Source organism: Hemicordylus capensis, chromosome 6 (assembly GCF_027244095.1).
Source record: "Hemicordylus capensis ecotype Gifberg chromosome 6, rHemCap1.1.pri, whole genome shotgun sequence".
Classification (NCBI taxonomy): domain Eukaryota; kingdom Metazoa; phylum Chordata; class Lepidosauria; order Squamata; family Cordylidae; genus Hemicordylus; species Hemicordylus capensis.
Genome location: NC_069662.1, coordinates 145,981,137 through 146,002,150, shown reverse-complemented (window position 1 = coordinate 146,002,150; position 21,014 = coordinate 145,981,137). Strand labels below are relative to the sequence as shown.

Below are 21,014 nucleotides of genomic sequence, written 5' to 3'. Positions count from 1 at the left end.
GAGTAAAAAGACACACAGAAGTGGTGACCTTCCTTGAACCCAGGGCTCTTGCCACCTTCATTGCTGCATCTGCTAGATTCTTTGGATTCTCAATGTCCACCAGTTTTGCAGTGAATGTCAAAGATATATAATTTGAAATAGAAATTTTCCCATATATATTTATATATATTTCTAGACCCTTCAATTATGTGTAGTCTATTAAAGATCTGCTTCAGTTATTGAAGGAAAAAAAGTTATGTTGGAAGGGTTTTTCTAAGGAATGTATTTTGCACTTGCTCTGGGATCTGAACTGCTTTATTGCTAGGAAATCCTGCATGTGATTTGCCTTAAAATGAAATGCTGATTAGATGGAGAGCTTGCCAAACCCTCCTGAAAGAAGCGTGTGTGTTTGTGTTGGTGCGCGCGCACGCTGCTGTTGCACTGAGTGCCACTGGACTTCAAGGTTTTTATGTTGTCATCTTCTCAGTTGTCAGAGAAAATAAGTTAGGGTAGACAACTTGGGATTGATTTGCAACCTTCTTGTGGAGAAAGATGCTTACTCTTTGCTGAGACTTACCCATATGTCACTGCCATTGAACAGCAGCAGTGAAAGATTTTACCAGTAAATGTACAGCCTCTCTGTAATCTTAGGATTTTAGTGTGAATAATGGGAAATTTTGTTTGATCTTAATTAACAGCTTAGGTCCGAGTTATTTTAGAGAGTGCCTTCTTCTGCATGATCCCCACTGCACATTAAGGTCATCTGAGGAGGTCCGTCTCCAGTTACCACCAGTTCGTTTGGTGGCGACTCAGAGACTGGCTTTCTCTGTAGCTGCTCCTGGGCTGTGGAATGCACTCCTGGCAGAAATCCGCAATTTGAATTCTTTATGGGCCTTCAGGAGAGCCCTTAAAACCTATCTGTTTGGCCTGGCCTTCCAGAGTTCTTAACCAGTTGTAATTGGTTTTCATGTTGGAACCTGGTTTTCAGGGTTTTTAAATTGCTGTGATTGTTTAATTGCTGTTTTATGATGTTTTTATTGTTGTTGTTTTATACTGTACTATAATTGTTTTTTAATTGTTAACTGATTTTAATGGTTTTGTTTTAATTGTAAACCACCCTGAACCATTTTGGAAGGGCAGCATAATGAATGAATGAATGAATGAATGTTATTTATGTATAGCTTTCATAAATATCTTTTCCAAACTGCTGGAAATGCTGTATTCAGTCCAGGCATCATGTTGCAAGTACATAGTTTTATTGGGATGCTGCCAACAGCTTTCTGATTTGTACAGGGCATTGTACAATTGATACTTGGCACTGGAAAGCAGCTCATGTAGATTACATCTGGCTGAATAATTCAGCTAAACATCCTTGAAGAACTATGACACTAACAAAGATAGTAGAACCTTCAAAGGCTGACAGATCAGTGTTAGATTGACTTAAGTGCCTAGCTCTGGCCTTCTGCCTAAGACGACCTGGAAAACTAACTAGTATTTCTAGTCTGGCACTGAAATCATTAAGGCCCAGGTCTGTTTTACTGTAGAAACTAACAAAGTATGGACATACTTTATATACAACCATGTATCACTAAGCAATAATTTTGTAATCAAATATTAAAAATGGCTTCCTTGCAATATTTCCTGCACTCCTGTGCTTGGGTACAGCTACAGGATTGTAGTGTAAGACTTGCATGTTTGTTTTTACAATTATAGAACTATAGAGTTGTAGGAGATCTAAGCTGTTTAATCCAGCCTCCTGATCATTGCAGGAAATCTAGAGCTCAGTAAAGCTGTTACATTTTGTAAGAACAAGACTCACTTAATTTTTTTCTAAAATTTCAATAGACGATAGAGTCTGATGAAGCATTAGACGATGATGTGCCAGATTCTCCTGGGGTGGAAAAACAGGACAAAGAAAAGGACCACAAAGAATCAAAAAAACTTCGCTGTAAGTTGAAGTTCCAAAGTATATACCTATGACTTGGGCTGATGCTAGGAACATAGGAAGCTGCTTTATACCAAGTGAGACCATTGGTCCATCTAGCTCAGTATTGTCTACACAGATTGGCAGTGGCTTCTCCAAGGTTGCAGGCAGGATACTCTCTCAGCCCTATCTTGAAGATTCCAGTTGGGGAACTTGGAACCTTCTGCATGCAAGCATGCATATGATCTTCCCAGAGGGGACCCATCCTCTAAGGCAGACCTGCTCATCTTTGCCCCCTTTGCTGTTTTTGGACTACAGCTCCCATAATTCCCAGCCACAGTGGTCAATAGCAAGGGATTATGGGAGTTGTAGGCCAACATTTGCAGGAGGGATGAAGTTGTGCAGCCCTTACTCTAAGGGGAATATCTTATTGTGTGCACACATGTAGTCTCCCATTCAAATGAAAATTAGGACAGACCCTGCTTATCAAAGGGGACAATTCATGCTCACTACTATAAGACCTGCTCTCCTCCTTAAACAAAGTACTGTAGGCTTAGGAATTTAGGAAGCTGCCTTTTACCGAGTCAGACCTTGGTCCATCTAGCTCAGGGGTTCTCAACCTTGGGTCTCCAGATGTTGTAGGACTTCAGTTCCCATAATCCCTAACCAAAGGCCATTGGGGCTGGGGATTATGGGAGTTGAAGTCCAATAACATCTGGGGTTGAGAATCTCTGATCTAGCTCATTATTGTCTACATAGGCTGGCAAAGGCTTCTCCAAGATTACAGTCAGGAGTTTCTCTCAGCCCTGTCTGGAGAAGCCAGGGCGGGAACTTGAAACTTTCTGCATGCAAGCATGCAGGTGCTCTTCCCAGAGCGGCCCCATCCTCTAAGGCAGGGCTGTTCAGCTTTGGCCCTCCTGCAGATGTTGGCCTACAACTCCTATAATCCCATGCTATTGGCCACTGTAGCTTCAGATTATAGGAGTTATAGTCCAAAAACAGCTGGGGGCCAAAGTTGAGCAGGCCTGCCCTAAGGGGAATAATACACTCTCCAACGTGACTTCTAGATGATGAGCAGAATTGCTTGCAACTGGATATCATTTCCCACTAATTTGATAACATTGCTCACATCTGTTCCAACTTGGCTTTATTGAAAGAAGAGCCAAAATTGAGGGGTTTTCGTTATTGTATTTTGTTGGATGAGTTTCAGTTATTGACAGCTTAGGATATGAACAGGATACTTAGATCTGTTCATACTACAAAGTACCCACTTGTTCACTGTCCATGTTGGCTTGTTTCAGCTAGTTGGGTTTGGTTATTGGTAGTTTATACATCTCATAGTGCAGCATGCCATCAAGTCTGAAGGAGGCACTAACTAATAAGACCTCTTCTAAAGAAATCATCTCTCAAGCCTCAATATGTAAGGAATCCTAGGCTAGTGTCAGACTTCCCATTTTTTTAGCCATAGTGGTTGGGTGGGCAGAGGATGAAACAAATTTTCTAGGTCTGTTTCAATTTAACTTCAGACTGGAGTTAGGATTGCAGATTGCTTTGGTTAGCTGGTGGTTGCTCTTTATGAAGTGGGATAGATGAGGCCAGTGTGACCCTTTTGGATCTTTCAGTAGCTTTGATGTCCTCAACTATTACATACTTTTGGACCATCGTGGGGCTTGGGGGGCATGTGTTTGCCATGGTTCTGCTTCTATCTCACTGGGAGGTTTCAAAAAGTGGTGCTGGGGGACTATTCTTTCTGATGAGAGCTAATTTGTGGGGTTGCACAGGTCTCTTCTGTCCCCATGTTTTAACATCTACATGAAATTGCTGGAAGACATCGTTGGGAGTGGGTTGTCATCAATCTGCTGATGAGACCTGTCTGTCCCAAGTGTGGCAGTTTCATTTATTAATAATCTGAGGTCTATAATAGATGGTGTTAAAAGTGAATAAATTGAAGCTCAGTCTAGACAAGACAAAGTTGCTCATGGTGGCAATACCTGTTCTAATGAGGTGGTAGAAATGCCAATTCTAAATGGGGTCTCCAAGAAAGAACAGGATCATAGTTTTGGAACACTTCTGGATGCAAGCTGCCACCTGGTTTCCTGTTTGAGACAGCAGCCAGAAGCACATTCTTTTAACTTTGTTTATGCCAGCTATGCTCCATCCTGGAAGAAAGAGGTTTGACTGTGGTGGTGCATGCCCTAGAAACCACCGCCTCCCCCATTTAGGCTACTATAATGTGCTCTATGTTTGGTTAGCTTAAAAGTAATTTGGAAACTTCAGTTAGTATAAAATGCAGTCAGACTTGTGACCAGTGATGTTTACAGATAATATATAACACCAGTTTTAAAGCTTTTATTGCCTGGATCTGGGAGACTTGAGGAAGTGCCTTGTCGTATATACACGTCAACATCTAGTAGTAACAATTTCTTGCAAGTTCCTACTACTATAAAACTAGTGATGATAGATGAGAGCACCTATAATTATAGCAACAAGATTGTAGAATCATCTCCTATAAGAAATGTCGCTTCCCACTTTTATGTTTGAAATTATTGGATTGTCTTTACTGTTGCTATATTGATTCAATCAATGTCTCCTTCCTTGGGAATATTTTATTAAATAAGAGGTTAAAATATTTCTAAATAGATAATTGTCCTAAAAACATAAGATTGAAAACTGCTAAGACTGATTGCCTTACCACCTTTTAAAGCAGCGAATTGTAAATCGAAGAATTGAGTGAAAGCTGGCAAATGGAAAATTATAGCTGTTCAAGAGAGATGAATAAAAATATTTACAGAGATATTTGACACATCTCTCAGTCAGATAATTGTGCCTCATCAAAGAATATCTGTATCTGAGCTCACATAACAGTTAAGTATGGCACAGTTGGAACTCCTTATCTAACTAATTGTGAGATGTGTTTAAAGATATTTTTGTTTTATATCTCAGTATTCAAACTGTCTTCTAGTGAAAAAGATGTGAAATATCAAATTTGAAAGCTGACAGACAGAATGAGCTACATTTTTGCTCACTACTATCGCTTGTACAGTACATAAATAAAAAGTAAGTTGACGTAGCCTCACTGTATTTCCCAAGTGTGATGGGCAAAGAATTTTGCAAACCAACTGTTCAAGTTCCTGCATAACTCTGAAAACTGGAAGGGGTTTGACATTTCACATCTTTCTAACTAGGAGAAAGTATTTCAGATTTCACTACATAAACAAGTCAGCATAGTGGCAGAACACAGGATGTGCAAGTGGGACAATGGAAGAAAGTAAGTTCCTTCCAAGATCTCCCTTTGGATTAGCACCATTGAAAGAGTTCCTTTTTGAACTTCTGAATTATATGCCTTCACAAAGAAATCTTCATAGGATGGCTTTTGTGTGGTTTGAATAGGCTTCAGATTACGGGAGGAGAATGGTTTTTAAGGTGAACAGCCCCATGTAAACCTGGTAAATATGTCAATAGGTTTTGTGAAGGGAATAATGTTGTAGCAGTTCTGTCCTCAGTCTTTGTGTTGAAAACTTCAGTCTCTTTCAAACCAATAAATATTTGGAAATGTTTTAGTGGGTATTTCCATTATCGATAGCACAAAGCATAGTCCGTTCAATTTGTGGCATAATTTCTTAGAAGATATCTAACTTCAGCTCAGCCTATATTTTATTAAATGGACCTCGGAGCTAACTGTTTAGCATAAATCATATCAGCTTGTGTATGTGTACTATTTCTTTCAGCAATAAAAATATCTAGCAGCATCGATTCTTCAGAACAGAAAAAGACCAAAACAAAACTGAAGAAATTTTTGACTCGTAGACCCACATTGCAAGCAGTCCGTGAAAAAGGCTACATAAAGGGTGAGTTTTTTTTCTGTAATGCTTCTTTTCATATAATGTAGTAATGTGGATTTCTTTGAACTGAGTAGGAAATCTGTTTCCTTAGGAAATGACAGGTATGATGACTTCCTTTTTTTTTTTAAGATCCCAGATAGCAGATTAAAAATATATAACGATTTAAAAATAAATCTTGTAAGGAGAAAACTTGCATGATAAATATCTTTGTGTTTAGGGGTTTCTTAACTTTTTAATGTGTACAGTAATCTGTTTCTGTTTAATTCTGTGGTTTTATGACTGTGTTGTTTGTATTTGCTTTTAAATTTTGTAAACTGTTCTGCATATAATAAAAAAATGAACAGTAAATAATAAAAATAAAGGCAGCAGTATCCAAAGCCATGAGAAAAGCTAAAATTATCTGTGATTTTCGCACTGATCCAGAAAGGCAGCCCCACCAGGATGCCTTTGAGTGAAAAGCACAGAAAAGGAAAGAGTCTACCTGGCTTTGCACAAACTTGTTTCGATCCTTTTTTGCAGTGGTATTTTGAGCCCAAGATGCTTTGGTTCTAAATGATTCTTGTTTCTGCTTCCATTGTGGTCAGTAGAGATGTGCACAAATAGGATTTTGTCATTTGTTTCAAGCTCAAATTTAATAGCAAAATACTCAAATTGATTTGTCAAAACAGCGGCCATAGGAACATAGGAAGCTGCCAGTCAGACCATTGGTCTAGCTAGCTCAGTATTGTCTACACAGACTGGCAGCGGCTTCTCCAAGGTTGCAGAAAAAATATATAAGGGGAGAGTGGTACTACTCAAAGTAACAAAGAAAAAAACCCACCACCCAATACAAGAAATATAAACACACACAAAAGACACCAATGCCAATACTCATATAAATGTAACTTATTAAATCACTTAATTTACATAAATCACTTGATATACGAATCACTGTATAAACATAAATCACTTAATTTGACAAGGTTTCGCAATAAGTCCTTGTTTCACAATGAGCTTCCTCAGAAATACGTGAACAATTATTATGTCACAAACGAGATAAATTTCCCATCTGCTAAATATAAGTTACTCCTCCCTGGTGTATGGAGGAGTATCTTCATAATATCCTCCAAAAGTCTTTCTTCAATTCCTCCAAAAGGAGTGTAAGTTGTTTCCGAACGTTCTTAGATTTCTCCAAGGGAGTAAGAAAGAGTCCTTATAGATACAAAGCACAAACCATACATTAAAGAAAACATTAGTACAACATGAGAGAAAACATTTATACAACATAATAAAATTCATATGTACCCATCAAAGATAGTTACCCAAAAGGTGCAACGGTTCACAAGCTGCTGCCAAACTTGACACCCAGTCTTATCAAGCCAGCTTGAATAAACTGACCAAACTCTCTTACTCCAGTTTTATAACACTCTCAATTATTCACAGCAGTTAAACCTCCTAATCTGCCACTATCTGGCAATCATCATGCTTAATTAAGGCACCACAGTTACAAAAAGCAAGATAAATCTAAATTCGTGTTTAAACAATAAGGTGACAGGGAATTTAATCTATGTATATAAAAAGATTCTTGTCTGTTTAGCCATCTTACTGCATCAATGTTACAATATCTGAATTTTTCTTTCTTAAAAGTGGAGATCACCACAAATTTTAAAGTCATCAGACTGATGATTAGCTAGCAAAAAATGTTCTGTAAGTGGTGCCTCTAATACTCCATTCTTTATTCTGTAGTAATGTTCTAGAATACGTTTTTTAACTGGACGTATAGTGCAGCCAACATATAGCTTTAAACATGAGCACATAATGACATATATGGCATAAGCAGAATTACAGTTGGAGAAATCTTCCAAAGGCTTAACATAATTGTCAGTAGGATGTTGAAAGATTTTAGTGGGCAATGAAAACTTGCATGCAGCACAAGTACCACATTTGAAATGGCCCTTGGCCCTTGACATAGCTGACCTATCCTGTGGCATATCAGAGTGTATCAAATAGTTAAAGAGACTTTTATTTTTTCTGAAGCCAATCAACGGTGGTTCCTCACAACCTGGAATAATATTAACCAATGGCCAATATTTGAGAACCACTTTGTAAATTTTATTACTTAGTGAAGAATAATTCAGTCCCCATGTGATCCTGCATGGTGTAAACTTATCTTTGATCTGAAATAAACATCTTCTCTGCATACTATCAGCACGTTGTCTCGCTCTCTTAATAATATGCCAAGGATAATCCCTATTCAACAATTGTACCTCAAGTGTCCTGGCAGATTTCTTATAATCAGAGTCCAGGGTGTTGTTTCTTTTTAGTCTAAGGAACTGCCCATAAGGTAAATTATCCTTTAAATGGGATGGATGAAATGACCTATAATGTAAACATGTATTACGGTCAGTCTCCTTAGTGTAAAGTGATACAAAAATACGATGATCTAATCCAATGTGTACATAGACATCCAGAAAAAAAAACTCTGGATAGACTTCTATTATTCTGAGGAAGCTCATTGTGAAACAAGGACTTATCGCGAAATCTTGTCAAATTAAGTGATTTATGTATATACAGTGATTCATATATCAAGTGATTTATGTAAATTAAGTGATTTAATAAGTTACATTTATATGAGTATTGGCATTGGTGTCTTTTGTATGTGTTTATATTTCTTGTATTGGGTGGTATTTTTTTCTCCAAGGCTGCAGGCAGGAATCTCTCTCCGCCCCTATCTTGGAGATGCCAGGGAGGGAACTTGGAACCTAGATGTTCTTCCCAGAGTGGCTCCATCCCTTAAGGGGAATATCTTACAGTGCTCAAACATATAGTCTCCCATTCATATGCAACCAGGGCAGACTCAGCTTAGCTAAGGGGACAAGTCATGCTTGCTACCACAAGATCAGCTCTCCAGCGAATCAGCTTGAATGGTTTCAAGTGATTCAGCCATAGGGAACAATGGGGAATTCGAACCACCCCATTGGCAATCCTTTGGGGGTCTTGGGGAAAAGTTTAAAAAATTTAAATCACCCACCTGACTATTTCTTATGTGGGTTGTGTGGTAGGTAGCATCAGTCACGCTGTACCACCCAACCTGCTTTGGTATCTCTAGGACCTACCCTTGGGGAATAATGGGGTGCTTCAAGTTCCCCATTTTCCCCTATGGCTGCAACAAGCAGAGTACACAAATTTTGCAATTCTGCCTTGAAAAACATTGCAGAACAGAAGCACACAGTCCCTCCCAACACAGAACAGGGTCCAAAAATGGCCAAAGAAGAATCACTGACCCAGAATCCACTGCCAGCCACAGTACATTATATTACACTACAGTAACATCATTGGCACAAGTTGCTCTCTCACACACAATTATGACCCCTTACATTCCTAGCATTGCAACAGCTACCACAGCAGTACCCTTAGCAGCCAGCAAGCATAGCCCTAAGCTCAACTAGAACATCTTCAGCCACATTTTGACTGAGTATACCTTGCAATGCAGATTGCAGAGCAGACCAGAGCAGTGAATGAAGCACAAGTTAGTCTCAAGGCCAGACATAAAGCTCATCACAGCAGTCACCAATAAATATTACACACACACACACACCCCTGAGCTGTCACTGTCCATTTCTTGCCACATCACTATCTCACAGACTAAACTACAACTCAAGGAAGGCAGGCAGGCACCCAAGTTCTGCCTTGGTCAATCTGAGATCCAGCAAAACCAGACAGTTGTTAATATAGTAACAGTAGCACAACACATTATACTCTGTGCTGAGAAAAGAAAACCACAAAATCATACTTTCCTTAATTCCTTCCTTCCTCCTCTCCTGATGTATCCTCTTCAAGGGCTCTCTGCCTGCCCTCCCCAGGCCCTTGGAAAACATTTTGAAATTCCTTCCTTTTGGGGTGTTTCTCCCTTCATCCAGCCAATGGGGGCACAGTTGCCCATGACAACCCTTGATTTGTATGATACACCAACCAAGAAGTGAGGAGACCTCAAGCCAATCAGAAGCCAGTACCAGAAAACCAATCAGCAAGGAGGAAAAGCATGCCAGAAAGATGCTCGAATTGATTCACACTCGAATCAGACCCTTTATTCTAAGGGTGATTTGAGTTTGAATCACTTGAATCAGCTCAATTTGCGCTCAAATAGATTCAAATCTATTTGCATATCTCTAGTGGTCAGCTTAGACTGCTGTCATCTTGAATAGAGACTACATGCAGTAAATAATCACTATTTGGATTTTTAAATATTGGGCCAGTTTGGACAATATCTTCCTGAACATGCAGAGTAGAAGAATGAGATTGTGCCTTCCAGTCCTACTCACTAGGCATACTCAGTGCTGAATTTAGGCAGAAGCTAAGTAAGCTACAGCTTAGGATCTCACATTATAGAGGGCCTCTGAATACCAAAGGAATGACTCAATTTCAAATTTGGTTGCAAAATAGAGAAAGGAGAAAAAGACTGTACAACATATATTGTTCTGATAAGAAAAAATATAGTTATATAGCTTCACAATTATTTATCATACTGAATTTATAAACCTGTGCAGAAATAACTAAGTTATATCAAAATTGTATTAGACCAGGACCCAGTTTAGACCAATGGTAACAGGCAGCACTCACCTCTTCAGACCAATACTGCTGTAACTGTGAGCAGCTACAGTTGCTCACAGTTGCGGGGGCAGGAGAGTGGACTGCGGTGGATGAGTGGCATCCGGGGGTGGGACTTGTGACTTATTTTGTAATGCTATGGGACCTTTTAAGCTTGACATAGCTTACATAAGAAGCTGCCTAACTGAGTCAGACCATTGGTTCATCTAGCTCAGTATTGTCTACACAGATTGGCAGTGGCTCCTCCAAGGTTCAGGCAGGAGTCTCTCTCAATCCTATCTTGGAGATGCCAGGGAGGGAACTTGAAGTCTCAGCATGTCATGATCTGGCCCTGGGCATACCTGTCTGATCTCCAGGCCTGCTAGACAGCCATGGGTGAGCATAATATTGCATAGAGCCCTCATGTAAATCCCACAACATATTGGTCCAAATCACATGGTTGATTCTAGGGTTATATGTGCAGTACTGATTGTGTGGTATAAAAAAAATGTTAATATCAAACTCTGGTGGTGAATTTCTAATCTAAATAATAAAGGATGTACTTACACACATCTAATGTTACCTATCCACTGTGTTAGCTGCTTCATAGCTGAGTGAGGCTTGAAGGACTTGAATGGACTTTGTAATGGACTTTGGGGAGGCTGCTGTGGCTGGTGATGGAAAGATAGGATAGAGTGCTATCATTATGCCTTTCAGCCTTGATGTGAATTGTAACCAGGGCAAGTGAAAGTGAAGTCACTTTTGCTTAATAATAAAAGGTAAGAGGGGTTGACATTGGAGAAGAATGATTAACTAGCTTGATTTTCATTGACTTGGGGGGTCCAAAATGTGTGTCTAAGAAAATATGCTAAATCAATTTGAAATCTCCTTTTAATAACTGGATCTTTAGTATATGAAATAGCTTGTATCAGGTAACTATTCCAGGAACTGGTTCTATGGGAAAGCTACAGTTAGAGGGTATGTTCTGCAATTTGTGACTTGGATGAAACTTCAGTTGAGAAATTATCTGCTAGATCACAGAAGGTCTGATTTCCAGATGCTTGGTTCTTGTATGCAATACAAAATTAGGAGCTGAGGAATCTTAAGAAAAACACAGTGTACTATCTCTGTTCAATACCTTAATTATCATTTGCATTTGTTCTCACTCTGTATAATTTTGAGAAGGTCACCCCACTCACTTGTAAATGTTCTTTCTTTGTTTTCAGATCAAGTATTTGGTTGTAATCTAGCCAACTTGTGTCAAAGAGAAAGCAGCACTGTGCCAAAATTTGTGAAACTGTGTATTGAGCATGTTGAAGAACATGGTAGGCAGAAGATACTTCTTGAATTTAAGTCTAGACAATGTTATTAACATTGCTGCTAACGTACTTTTTAATAATATGCCTCCTATGTAAATCTGGGCACATTTTTAATTTGCCCCGTCTCCATTGATAGTGATTTCCCTCCAACTTACTAATAAAACATCAGTTGAGAGGCAGCAGGTGAAACAAAGCTTGTTTGAGTTGAGCCCTTTGGGGCTTGGTTGGTAGCAGGAGTTCCATAACTCCCTAAGAAGACATTGCACAGCTCTGATTGCAGAGCACGTCCAAGCATGTTCCTTTGGGGACTCCCAGGAATCTCATCATAGTTCAGCTATAAATGGACTTTTCTGAAAGGATGAAAAGAAAATCCGGGAGGGGGGAGGGAGGGAGAACCCCCCCCCCCAAATAATATCTATATACATAATTATCTAAGGCGTACTCATGGCTAATCCTGTGCATGGCAGCTCTCACGAGAGTTCGCAAACAGAAGCACCGTGGTGATTGGGCAGTGGGGATTCCAAATGGAGATAAGTGGAAGGTCAGTTGGAATGCAACTGTTACTAGTCAGAAGATGTTCTTGATTGCAGAGGAGAGATGGATGGATGGATGGATGGCAGGGGTCTGTGAAGAGAGGGGTCATGAGGGATGAAAGAGCCCCTTCAGGAGAAGGAGGCTACCACTGTGTGAATTAGATGAAGAAACAAGATGAAGAGGGAGAGAGAAAAGGAGAAAGAAAGAAAAAAAGGGAGGGGAAGAAAGACAGGGGGGGAGTAAGTGGAGGAGAGAGAAAGAGAAAATGAAGGGAGAGGAAAAGAGAAAGGAGGAAGGGCAAGGGATGGGCCTGAGCATGTCAGCTGCCTGAGGAGAATGAGTGGTCATGGTAGCAGCGGCAGCAAGGAAGGCGCCAATCAACCACTGCTGTTGTTTGGGGCTACCAAGGCCATTGGCAGAGGGAGGCATGCAGGCAAGGGATGGGCCTGGGCCTGTCAGAGACCTGAGGGAAGTGAGCGGCCATGGTGACAGCGAGGAAGGGCCTGGTCAGCCGCTGCTGCTCCTGTGCAGAGAAGCAGGAGTGGGGCTCGGGTGAGGGTGGGGAGGTCTCTGGAGATAGGGGGCTGCAGCTTGGACAGTAGGCGCCACAACGCTGCAGCTGCGACCAAGAGGTGTGAGTGGGATGGAGTAAAGGGATGGAGGAGTGAACAAGAGGGGTGAAGGGGATGGAAGCAACTGAATGGAGGAGGAGCAGGAGTGTGGCTTAGGTGAGGGTGGAGAGGGCTCTGATGTGAGGGGGCTGTGGGGGGCGGGTTGAGGGGAGCAATCAAATACTAGCGCGCAGATACTCTGCGTGGGTTACGCTAGTTCTATATAAAACTACATGAATAGTTGGTTTTGGTCCTTTGTTCCTCCTCAACTGCTAGAAACACATTATAGAGAACTTTAGAAAATGACTGTCATTTGAACTATACCTCAGAATTGAACTCTTTAAATACTAATGGTGGTACTTTCAAGGGCCCAGTCAATGCACTAGATGCCATAGCCATGACAATACAGTAAAAGAGTGAGTGAGTTTGTATGCATACTCACTCTGTCAATATGGCAAAAAATTGCTTACATGTCTGAAAAATACTTTAAGAAGAAAACACCTCATAGCCCAATCCTAAACATGTTTTTTCAGCCACAGCTCCAGCTGAGTTTGTTGGGTTTTGCTTCCTGACAAATAAGCTTAGGGCTGCAGCCTTAAGTTGTGGCCCAACACAGAATTGGGCATGTTTAATTGATTTATTTCAAATAGAGTTTAAGCACACCTAACTGTTGGATTGTAACTCGAATGCAATATGTCATGATGATACATGGGTGCCCCCCACTCCCCCTCTTTTTTTGGCTGCTTATCAGTTGTTGATCATCTGATCTTTTGTGACACCTTTATTCAATATAGTGGCTCCTTTTGGAGATGAAGTTCTGTGAAAGAATTCTGATTTCTTCTCTCTAGGGCTTTTTTGGATGCAATACTTCACACTCCACAATACAGAATGTGATTGTAGATGCAGTCAAAGCTACTCCAACGAAGAAATAATGGCTTGTCTAAAAGATCTAGGATAGATGTTGCTCCTTGCCTTTGTTTCAGCAGAGACTAAAGTTGTTGCTGTTCCAGCAGGCATACTCTGACCTCTTTAATGATGGTTTTTAGTTCTCTGTGTGTTCTGGGGTGGTGCTTCCTTCTATTGCTGCTGACTTGATACTTTTATTGGTGGTTTAAATTTGTTATTGAAAACCTCTTTGGGTCCTCACTTGATAAGAAAAAGGTAAATATGAATATTCAGCAGATATATTTGTCCCTTCCTATTGGGTGATCAAATGTGAGAGCAAATTTCTCTTTTGCTCTTGCTCCAGTTTGAATAGTATGTGTTCATTCAACATGATGATGATGATGATAATGGGATGTGTTCCAAAAAAGAAGTGGTACCACCTCCATACATTCTAGGCTGCCAGATTTGGGCAACATGACAACAGAACAGATGGTTGAGCGCATGGTAGTCATGCTCCGTATCTCAGTGGCCTTTTGGCTGGAGCAGACTCCCAGAAGGAACTGAGAAGTTAGCTTCCTCTGATATTTTGAGAAGTTCTCTTTACTTCTACAATTCAAATCTCTATGGCAAGGTGAGCAACCTCTAGAGTTTCACAGGATAACATATTTACTCTTATCGCAACATAATTGTGCTTGATGTTCCCAAGGAAATACCTTAAGAACATAAGAACAGCCCTGATGGATCAGGCCCAAGGCCCATCTAGTCCAGCATCCCGTTTCGCACATGGGCCCACCAGATGCCGCTGGAAGCCACAGGCAGGAGTTGAGGGCATGCCGCAACTGGTACCCAGCAACTGGTACCCAGAGGCACCCCGCCCCCCAGGCTGGAGGTGGCCTAGAGCCCTCCGACTAGTAGCCGTCAATAGACCTCTCCTCCGTGAAATTATCCAAACCCCTCTTAAACCCATCCAGGTTGTTGGCTGTTACCGCATCTTGTGGCAGAGAATAACACGATTTGATTATGCGTTGTGTGCAAAAGTACTCCCGTTTGCTGTTCCTAGATTTCCTGGCAATCGGTTTCATGGGATGACCCCTGGTTTTAGTGTTATGGGAGAGGGAGAAGATTTTCTCTCTATCCACTTTCTCCACCCCATGCATGTTTTTATAGACCTCTATCATGTCTCCCCGCAGTCATCTTTTTTCTAAACTAAATAGCCCCAGATGTTGTAGCCTAGCCTCATAAGAAAGGTGCTCTAGGCCCCTGATCATCTTGGTTGCCCACTTCTGCACCTTTTCCAGTTCTACAATGTCCTTTTTTAGATGTGGTGACCAGAATTGTATGCAGTACTCCAGGTGTGGCTGCACCATAGTTTTGTAAAAGGGCATTATAATATAACAGTTTTATTTTCAGTCCCCTTCCTAATGATCCCTAGCATGGAATTGGCCTTTTTTACAGCTGCTACACATTGAGTCGACACTTTCAACGAGCTGTCCACTATGACCCCAAGATCCATCTCCTGGTCAGTCACTGACAGCTCAGATCCCATCCGCATATACTTGAAGTTGGGATTCTTAGTCCCAATGTGCATCACTTTACACTTGCCAACATTGAACCGCATTTGCCACTTTGTTGCCCATTCACACAGTTTGGAGAGATCCTTTTGGAGCTCTTCACAATCAGTTATGGATTTCACTACCCGAAAGAGTTTGCTATCATCTGCAAATGTGGCCACCTCGCTGCTTACCCCTACTTCTAGATCATTTATGAATAAATTAAAAAGCACCGGTCCCAGTACAGATCCCTGGGGTATCCCACTTCTTACTTCCCCCCCATTGTGAAAACTCTCCATTTATACCTACCCTCTGTTTCCTGTCTTTCAGCCAGTTAGCAATCCACACATGTACTTGTCCCCTTATCCCATGACTGCTAAGTTTCCTCAGGAGTCATTGATGAGGAACTTTGTCAAAAGCTTTTTGGAAGTCCAGGTATACGATGTCAACTGGATCACCTTGATCCACACACTTGTTGACACTCTCCAAGGACTCCAAAAGATTGGTCAGGCAAGATTTACCTTTGCGGAACCTATGCTGGTTCACTCCCAGCAGGGCCTGTTCTTCTATGTGCTTTACAATGTTATCCTTGAGGATGCTTTTCATCAATTTGCCTGGAACTGATGTTAAGCTAACCGGCCTGTAATTTCCCGGATCACCCCTGGATCCCATCTTGAAAATTGGTGTTACATTTGCTACTCTCCAGTCCTCTGGTACAGAACCTGATTTCAGGGATAAGTTATATATTTTAGCAAGGATGTCAGAAATTTCACATTTGAGTTCTTTGTGGACTCTTGGATGGATGCCATCTGGCCCTGGCGATTTGTTAGTTTTTAGTTTTTCCAGACAGTTTATCTCTTGTCACTTCTATCTGACTCAGTTCTTTAGCCTCCATTCCCGAAAATCCTGGTTCAGGAACAGGTATATATGCTCAGTGCCGTGAAGATGGACAAAAAGAACTCATTTAGCTTCTCTGCAACCTCCACAGCCTCCTTAATAATCCCTTTCACTCCCTCATTGTCTAATGGTTCAACTGCCTCCCTGGCAGGTTTCCTATTTCTGATGTATTTAATGAAGTTTTTGTTATTCCCTTTGATACTTTTAGCTAAATGTTCCTCAAACTCTCTTTTTGCCTCCCTTATTGTCACCTTGCATTTCTTTTGCCAGAGTTTGTGTTCCTTTCTGTTCTCTTCATTTGGACAGACCTTCCAATTTCGGAAGGAAGTCTTCTTCCCTTTTATGGCTTCCTTGACAGTACCCGTTAGCCATGCTGGCATCTTCCTGGACCTAGTGGTACCTTTCCACTTTTGGGGTATACAATCTAACTGGGCTTCTAGTATTGTGGTTTTGAGTAAACTCCATGCACTCTGGAGCGAAGTGAATCTCCTGATTTTCCCTTTCAGCTTCCTCTTCACCATATTCCTCATTTTAGAGAAGTTTCCTCTTCTGAAATTTAAAATGTCTGTGTTAGACTTCCTTGGTGATTCTCTCCCCACATGTATGCTGAATTTGATGGCACTATGGTCACTGTTCCCTAAAGGGTCGATGACACTGACATCACGCACCAGGTCCTGGGTGCCACTCAGAATTAAGTCCAAGGTTGCCTTCTCTCTGGTTGGTTCCAAGACCAGCTGTTCTAGGGCACAGTCATTTAGTATATCTAGAAATTTGACCTCTTTGTCATGACCTGACTGTGAATTTACCCAGTCTATGTGTGGGTAATTGAAGTCACCCATGATTACAGCCCTGCCTCTCCTTGACGCCTCCCTGATTTCCTGCTGCAACTCCCAGTCACTGTCAGCGTTTTGATCAGGAGGGCGATAGCACGTCCCCAGTAGCATGTTCCCTTTCAGGCCTTGTACTGTCACCCTCAGGTTTTCTATGGAGGACTCCGGTCCACCTAGGTTTTCTAGCTTGTTAGATTCTATCCCTTCTTTAACATACAGTGCTACTCCACCTCCAAGGTGCCCCTCCCTGTCCTTTCTGTAGAGTTTATATCCAGGGATAACAGTGTCCCACTGGTTCTCACTGTTCCACCATGTTTCTGTTATGCCCACTATATCTATTTCTGCGTTAGCCACCAAGCACTCCAGCTCACCCATTTTGGCTCGGAGGCTTCTGGCATTGGCATATAAGCACCTATACGCTGAATCTCTCACCTGATGTACACTATCTTTTGACTCTTTGACCAGCTTGTGTATGTAGTCAGGTCTAATAATCTGTAGGAAAACCGCTCACTGAACAACATTTTAAATTTGTTCCAGGATTGGATGTTGATGGGTTGTACAGAGTTAGCGGCAATCTTGCAGTAATACAGAAGCTAAGATTTGCAGTTAATCATGGTAAGTTCTTATATGTTCTTACAATTACCAGTTTGCAAAGTAGAGCTAAAAAGATTGCTCAGTCCTTAGCTGATTTCTAAAGCAACACAATGGCTACAAAACAGAAAATCTCTAACTCATGAAATGGAAAGACTAAATTTTGGTCTAAAGAAAAACCGATTGCATTTTATAAGGTGTTTTAATCTTTTTTTTTTTTTAACAAATTCAATTTTTATTGATTTTAACAATAGCAATATTATCATTCATTAAAAATACACACACACACACACAAAAAGGGGGTGGACTTCCCGCTCACATTTCTTCATGAATCAACAACCATAAAATTTACCCTTGCTATAATAATAGTTCAAAACATAAGTTCAAACCCTTACAAACATAATTAATCTAACCAACCTGTGATTTATACTAAATTTCAAACCCTGCTGTCAAGTCCATAGTAGGAAAGTAAAGAATTACTTCTAAAGGTGTTTTAATCTTTAGAGTTAATGTCCTAACTTCCCTTATTATCTGGATGTTGCATTCAGGGCTGGGAACTATGTAGTAAACACTCATTATGATGTTGCTGAGCCAGCTAACTGTTATGTTTTGTATTCTGTATTTCCTCTTTCAGATGAAAAACTGGACTTGAATGATAGCAAATGGGAAGATATCCATGTTATCACAGGAGCTCTAAAAATGTTTTTCAGAGAACTGCCAGAGCCACTGTTCACTTACAATCATTTTAATGACTTTGTCAATGCAATAAGTAAGTCTGTGCCAAAGAAACCTTTCACTGTAAGATATTTGTACCCATTTCAGAAGGGTATAGCCATTTCAGAATGTTAGTCTGTTGTTGCAAAAACAACAGTTGGGTGTTCTCTTAAAGACCAACAGTTATTGTGACATAAGTTTTTGTGAAGCATTGCTCACTTATCAGATGCATGAAATGTTACCTTTAGTTGGCAGATAAGCATGGGTACAGGACTGTGGGGTGGCAGGTGAGTGTCTGAATCTTGGAACACAAAGTCCATGAAATGCAAGGAATTGCAATAGATCTGTTGCATTTCTGTGCAGAACCTAAATGTAATGTAGGATACAAGCTGTGTGTGGAGCAAAGGGTAGAGCCCCTGGTGGCGCAGTGGTAAAACTGCCGCCCTGTAACCAGAAGGTTACAAGTTCGATCCTGACCAGGGGCTCAAGGTTGACTCAGCCTTCCATCCTTCCGAGGTCGGTAAAATGAGTACCCAGAATGTTGGGGGCAATATGCTAAAAATCATTGTAAACCGCTTAGAGAGCTCCGGCTATAGAGCGGTATATAAATGTAAGTGCTATTGCTATTGCTATTGCTAGAATGTTGGACTAGGGCAGGAAGACATGGTTTCAAATCCCTCCTCTCCCTCCCCTGCCATGAGACTTACTGGGTGGTCTTGGGCCTGAGATGCCTCACAGGATTGTTGTGAGGATAAAAGGCAGTGTCTTGTGTATGCTGCCCCAAATTCTTTGGAGGAAGGACAGAATATAAATATGGGGTGGTGGTGATGGGGGTAGTAGTGGTAGTAGTAGAGTGACCCATTTATGACAGTAGTCATTTATGCCAATGCTTCATTTCTTGCCATACTAATTGAATACCTAAAGAGGAAACACATACAACCAGTGTTCTTTCTAATTTTTTCATCAGTGTACGGAATGAGTTTTGTGCTGGATGGCAGTATCAAGTTAGTGTACGCGTACATGGATTCAGGATGGGGCCTTCCTGATCCAGCTTGAATGGGATCTAAAATTAACTGAGCTTGGCATCAAAAAACATGTGAGCACACGCACACCTTAGAGGGTACACTGCATACAACACCTGCCATCAAGCAACACCATACATAACAGAACAGGCTAAAGCAGAAAACCCGCAATGGCTGAACATCAGCCCTGGGAGGCAGCTCAGTATTATCCCAGTATTACAGATGGGAAGGGTAGAAAGCTGACACTGACAGAATGTGGATTGCTTAAGGCCACCTAGTGAGTTCCTGGCAGATACGATTCAAACCGGGGGCCTCTTGATTCAGAACCCAGTCTCTTAACCACCCTGCTACATGACCTGTGCATCAGGATTTATAAGCAAATTTTATTATTGAATTTTGACTTGGAAGATACTTTCAGTATCTTCTCTCACTACTTAAAATTGTTGATTGTGTTAAATTGTTTTATAATCTATTAACTGCCCAGGGAACAGCAGGGCTGAAAGTGTGGGATATAAGTTCCTAAATAAAGGCAGTGTATGTTAACTGCTTTAACACTCTTTTACACAGTGTATACATGCAAAGTAGTAGTAATTATTGGAGAAGAAACAGGGTAAAGTCCTGTGGCACTTTAGAATAGCAAATGTATTGTGGCATAAGTTTTTTGTGTGGAACAGATAGATGCATGAGGTAGTTACTTAAGTAGGTATATAGATATACCGTGAGTAAAGGGTGGTGGGGGAGTTGTGTTTTTGCAAGTAAGGACAAATGGTCAGCAATGCAACCTAGAACAGTTGGTGTATCACAGGACAATATAGAGCAGAAATGAATACAGAATTCAGTTAGAGTGGGTGTAACCCACTCCTGACTAGTGACCACTGGAGATGGTTAGGTGCATAGCAAGATCACTAATGTAAATAAACTACTAAAGGAGGACAACTGCTTTCTGTAGCAAACAAGCCATTCCCAGGATTTCTTGAGACCAAGACCTAGAGTGTCATATTTGCTAATGAATTCCAGTTCAGCAGCTTCATGTTGGGTTCTCTTTCTGTTTTGGGGTATGGCTGTTTTTAAGGCCTGCTACAGAAAGTCCTGGGAGATTGAAATGTAATCCCACTGGTTTCAGAATACTATTCATCTCTGAGGTGATCCATGTTCCCTCACAAAATGGGGCCTGCGCAGTAACCCCTGAGGAAAGATTCCATAGCTCCATGAGGCACTCTTTGGCTTTGCTGAACTGCGTGCATGGTGTGATGTTTACTTTTGGTTGGAGAGCACCTTCTCCTCAGTTCTTTCTCAACCACTTGAATTCTTTCTCAACCATGTGGTGTTCACCTCATGAAGGATTTGCTCTATTTGTTTTTCAGTTCCTGAGAGAGGGGAAATTTGATAATTGATTTTGACTTTGAACTATGGACTGTTCCTTGGTTTCTCCTTTGGATTTCATCTCAGATTTGGTCTCCGATCGGTGGTTTTACTGGCTTTCAAACAACAGTTTGTTTCAGGTTTCTTTGGCTTTTCATTTTGACTGCTATTCTAATGGACTCTTAAAAAAAAACAAAAACCCTTTCAAGAAGTGTGCTACCTGTAGAGGGACTCTACCTTCCTCTGACAGGCATGACAAGTGTTTGATTTGCCTGAGTGAATATCACAACATGAGATCCTGCAAAATCTGTTTGTCTTTTTTCAAATGCAATAATGTAGGGGGCTCCGACTAAGGGCAGCTTTATATGTGGCTGGCAAGGCATCTCCC

At 41.0% G+C, this 21,014-nt stretch overlaps 1 protein-coding gene across 7 annotated transcripts in view; it reads left to right on the top strand.

Moving 5' to 3' along the window:
* Positions 1-21,014, top strand: part of ARHGAP12 (Rho GTPase activating protein 12) — a 192,124-nt gene that overhangs the window by 161,973 nt on the left and 9,137 nt on the right. For all 7 annotated transcript variants that reach the window (XM_053260227.1, XM_053260230.1, XM_053260229.1 and 4 more), the window contains 5 exons: positions 1,825-1,927; positions 5,632-5,751; positions 11,538-11,636; positions 17,475-17,552; positions 18,163-18,297. In XM_053260227.1, the coding sequence (XP_053116202.1) occupies positions 1,825-1,927; positions 5,632-5,751; positions 11,538-11,636; positions 17,475-17,552; positions 18,163-18,297 (535 nt within the window). The remainder of the gene's footprint in view (positions 1-1,824; positions 1,928-5,631; positions 5,752-11,537; positions 11,637-17,474; positions 17,553-18,162; positions 18,298-21,014) is intronic.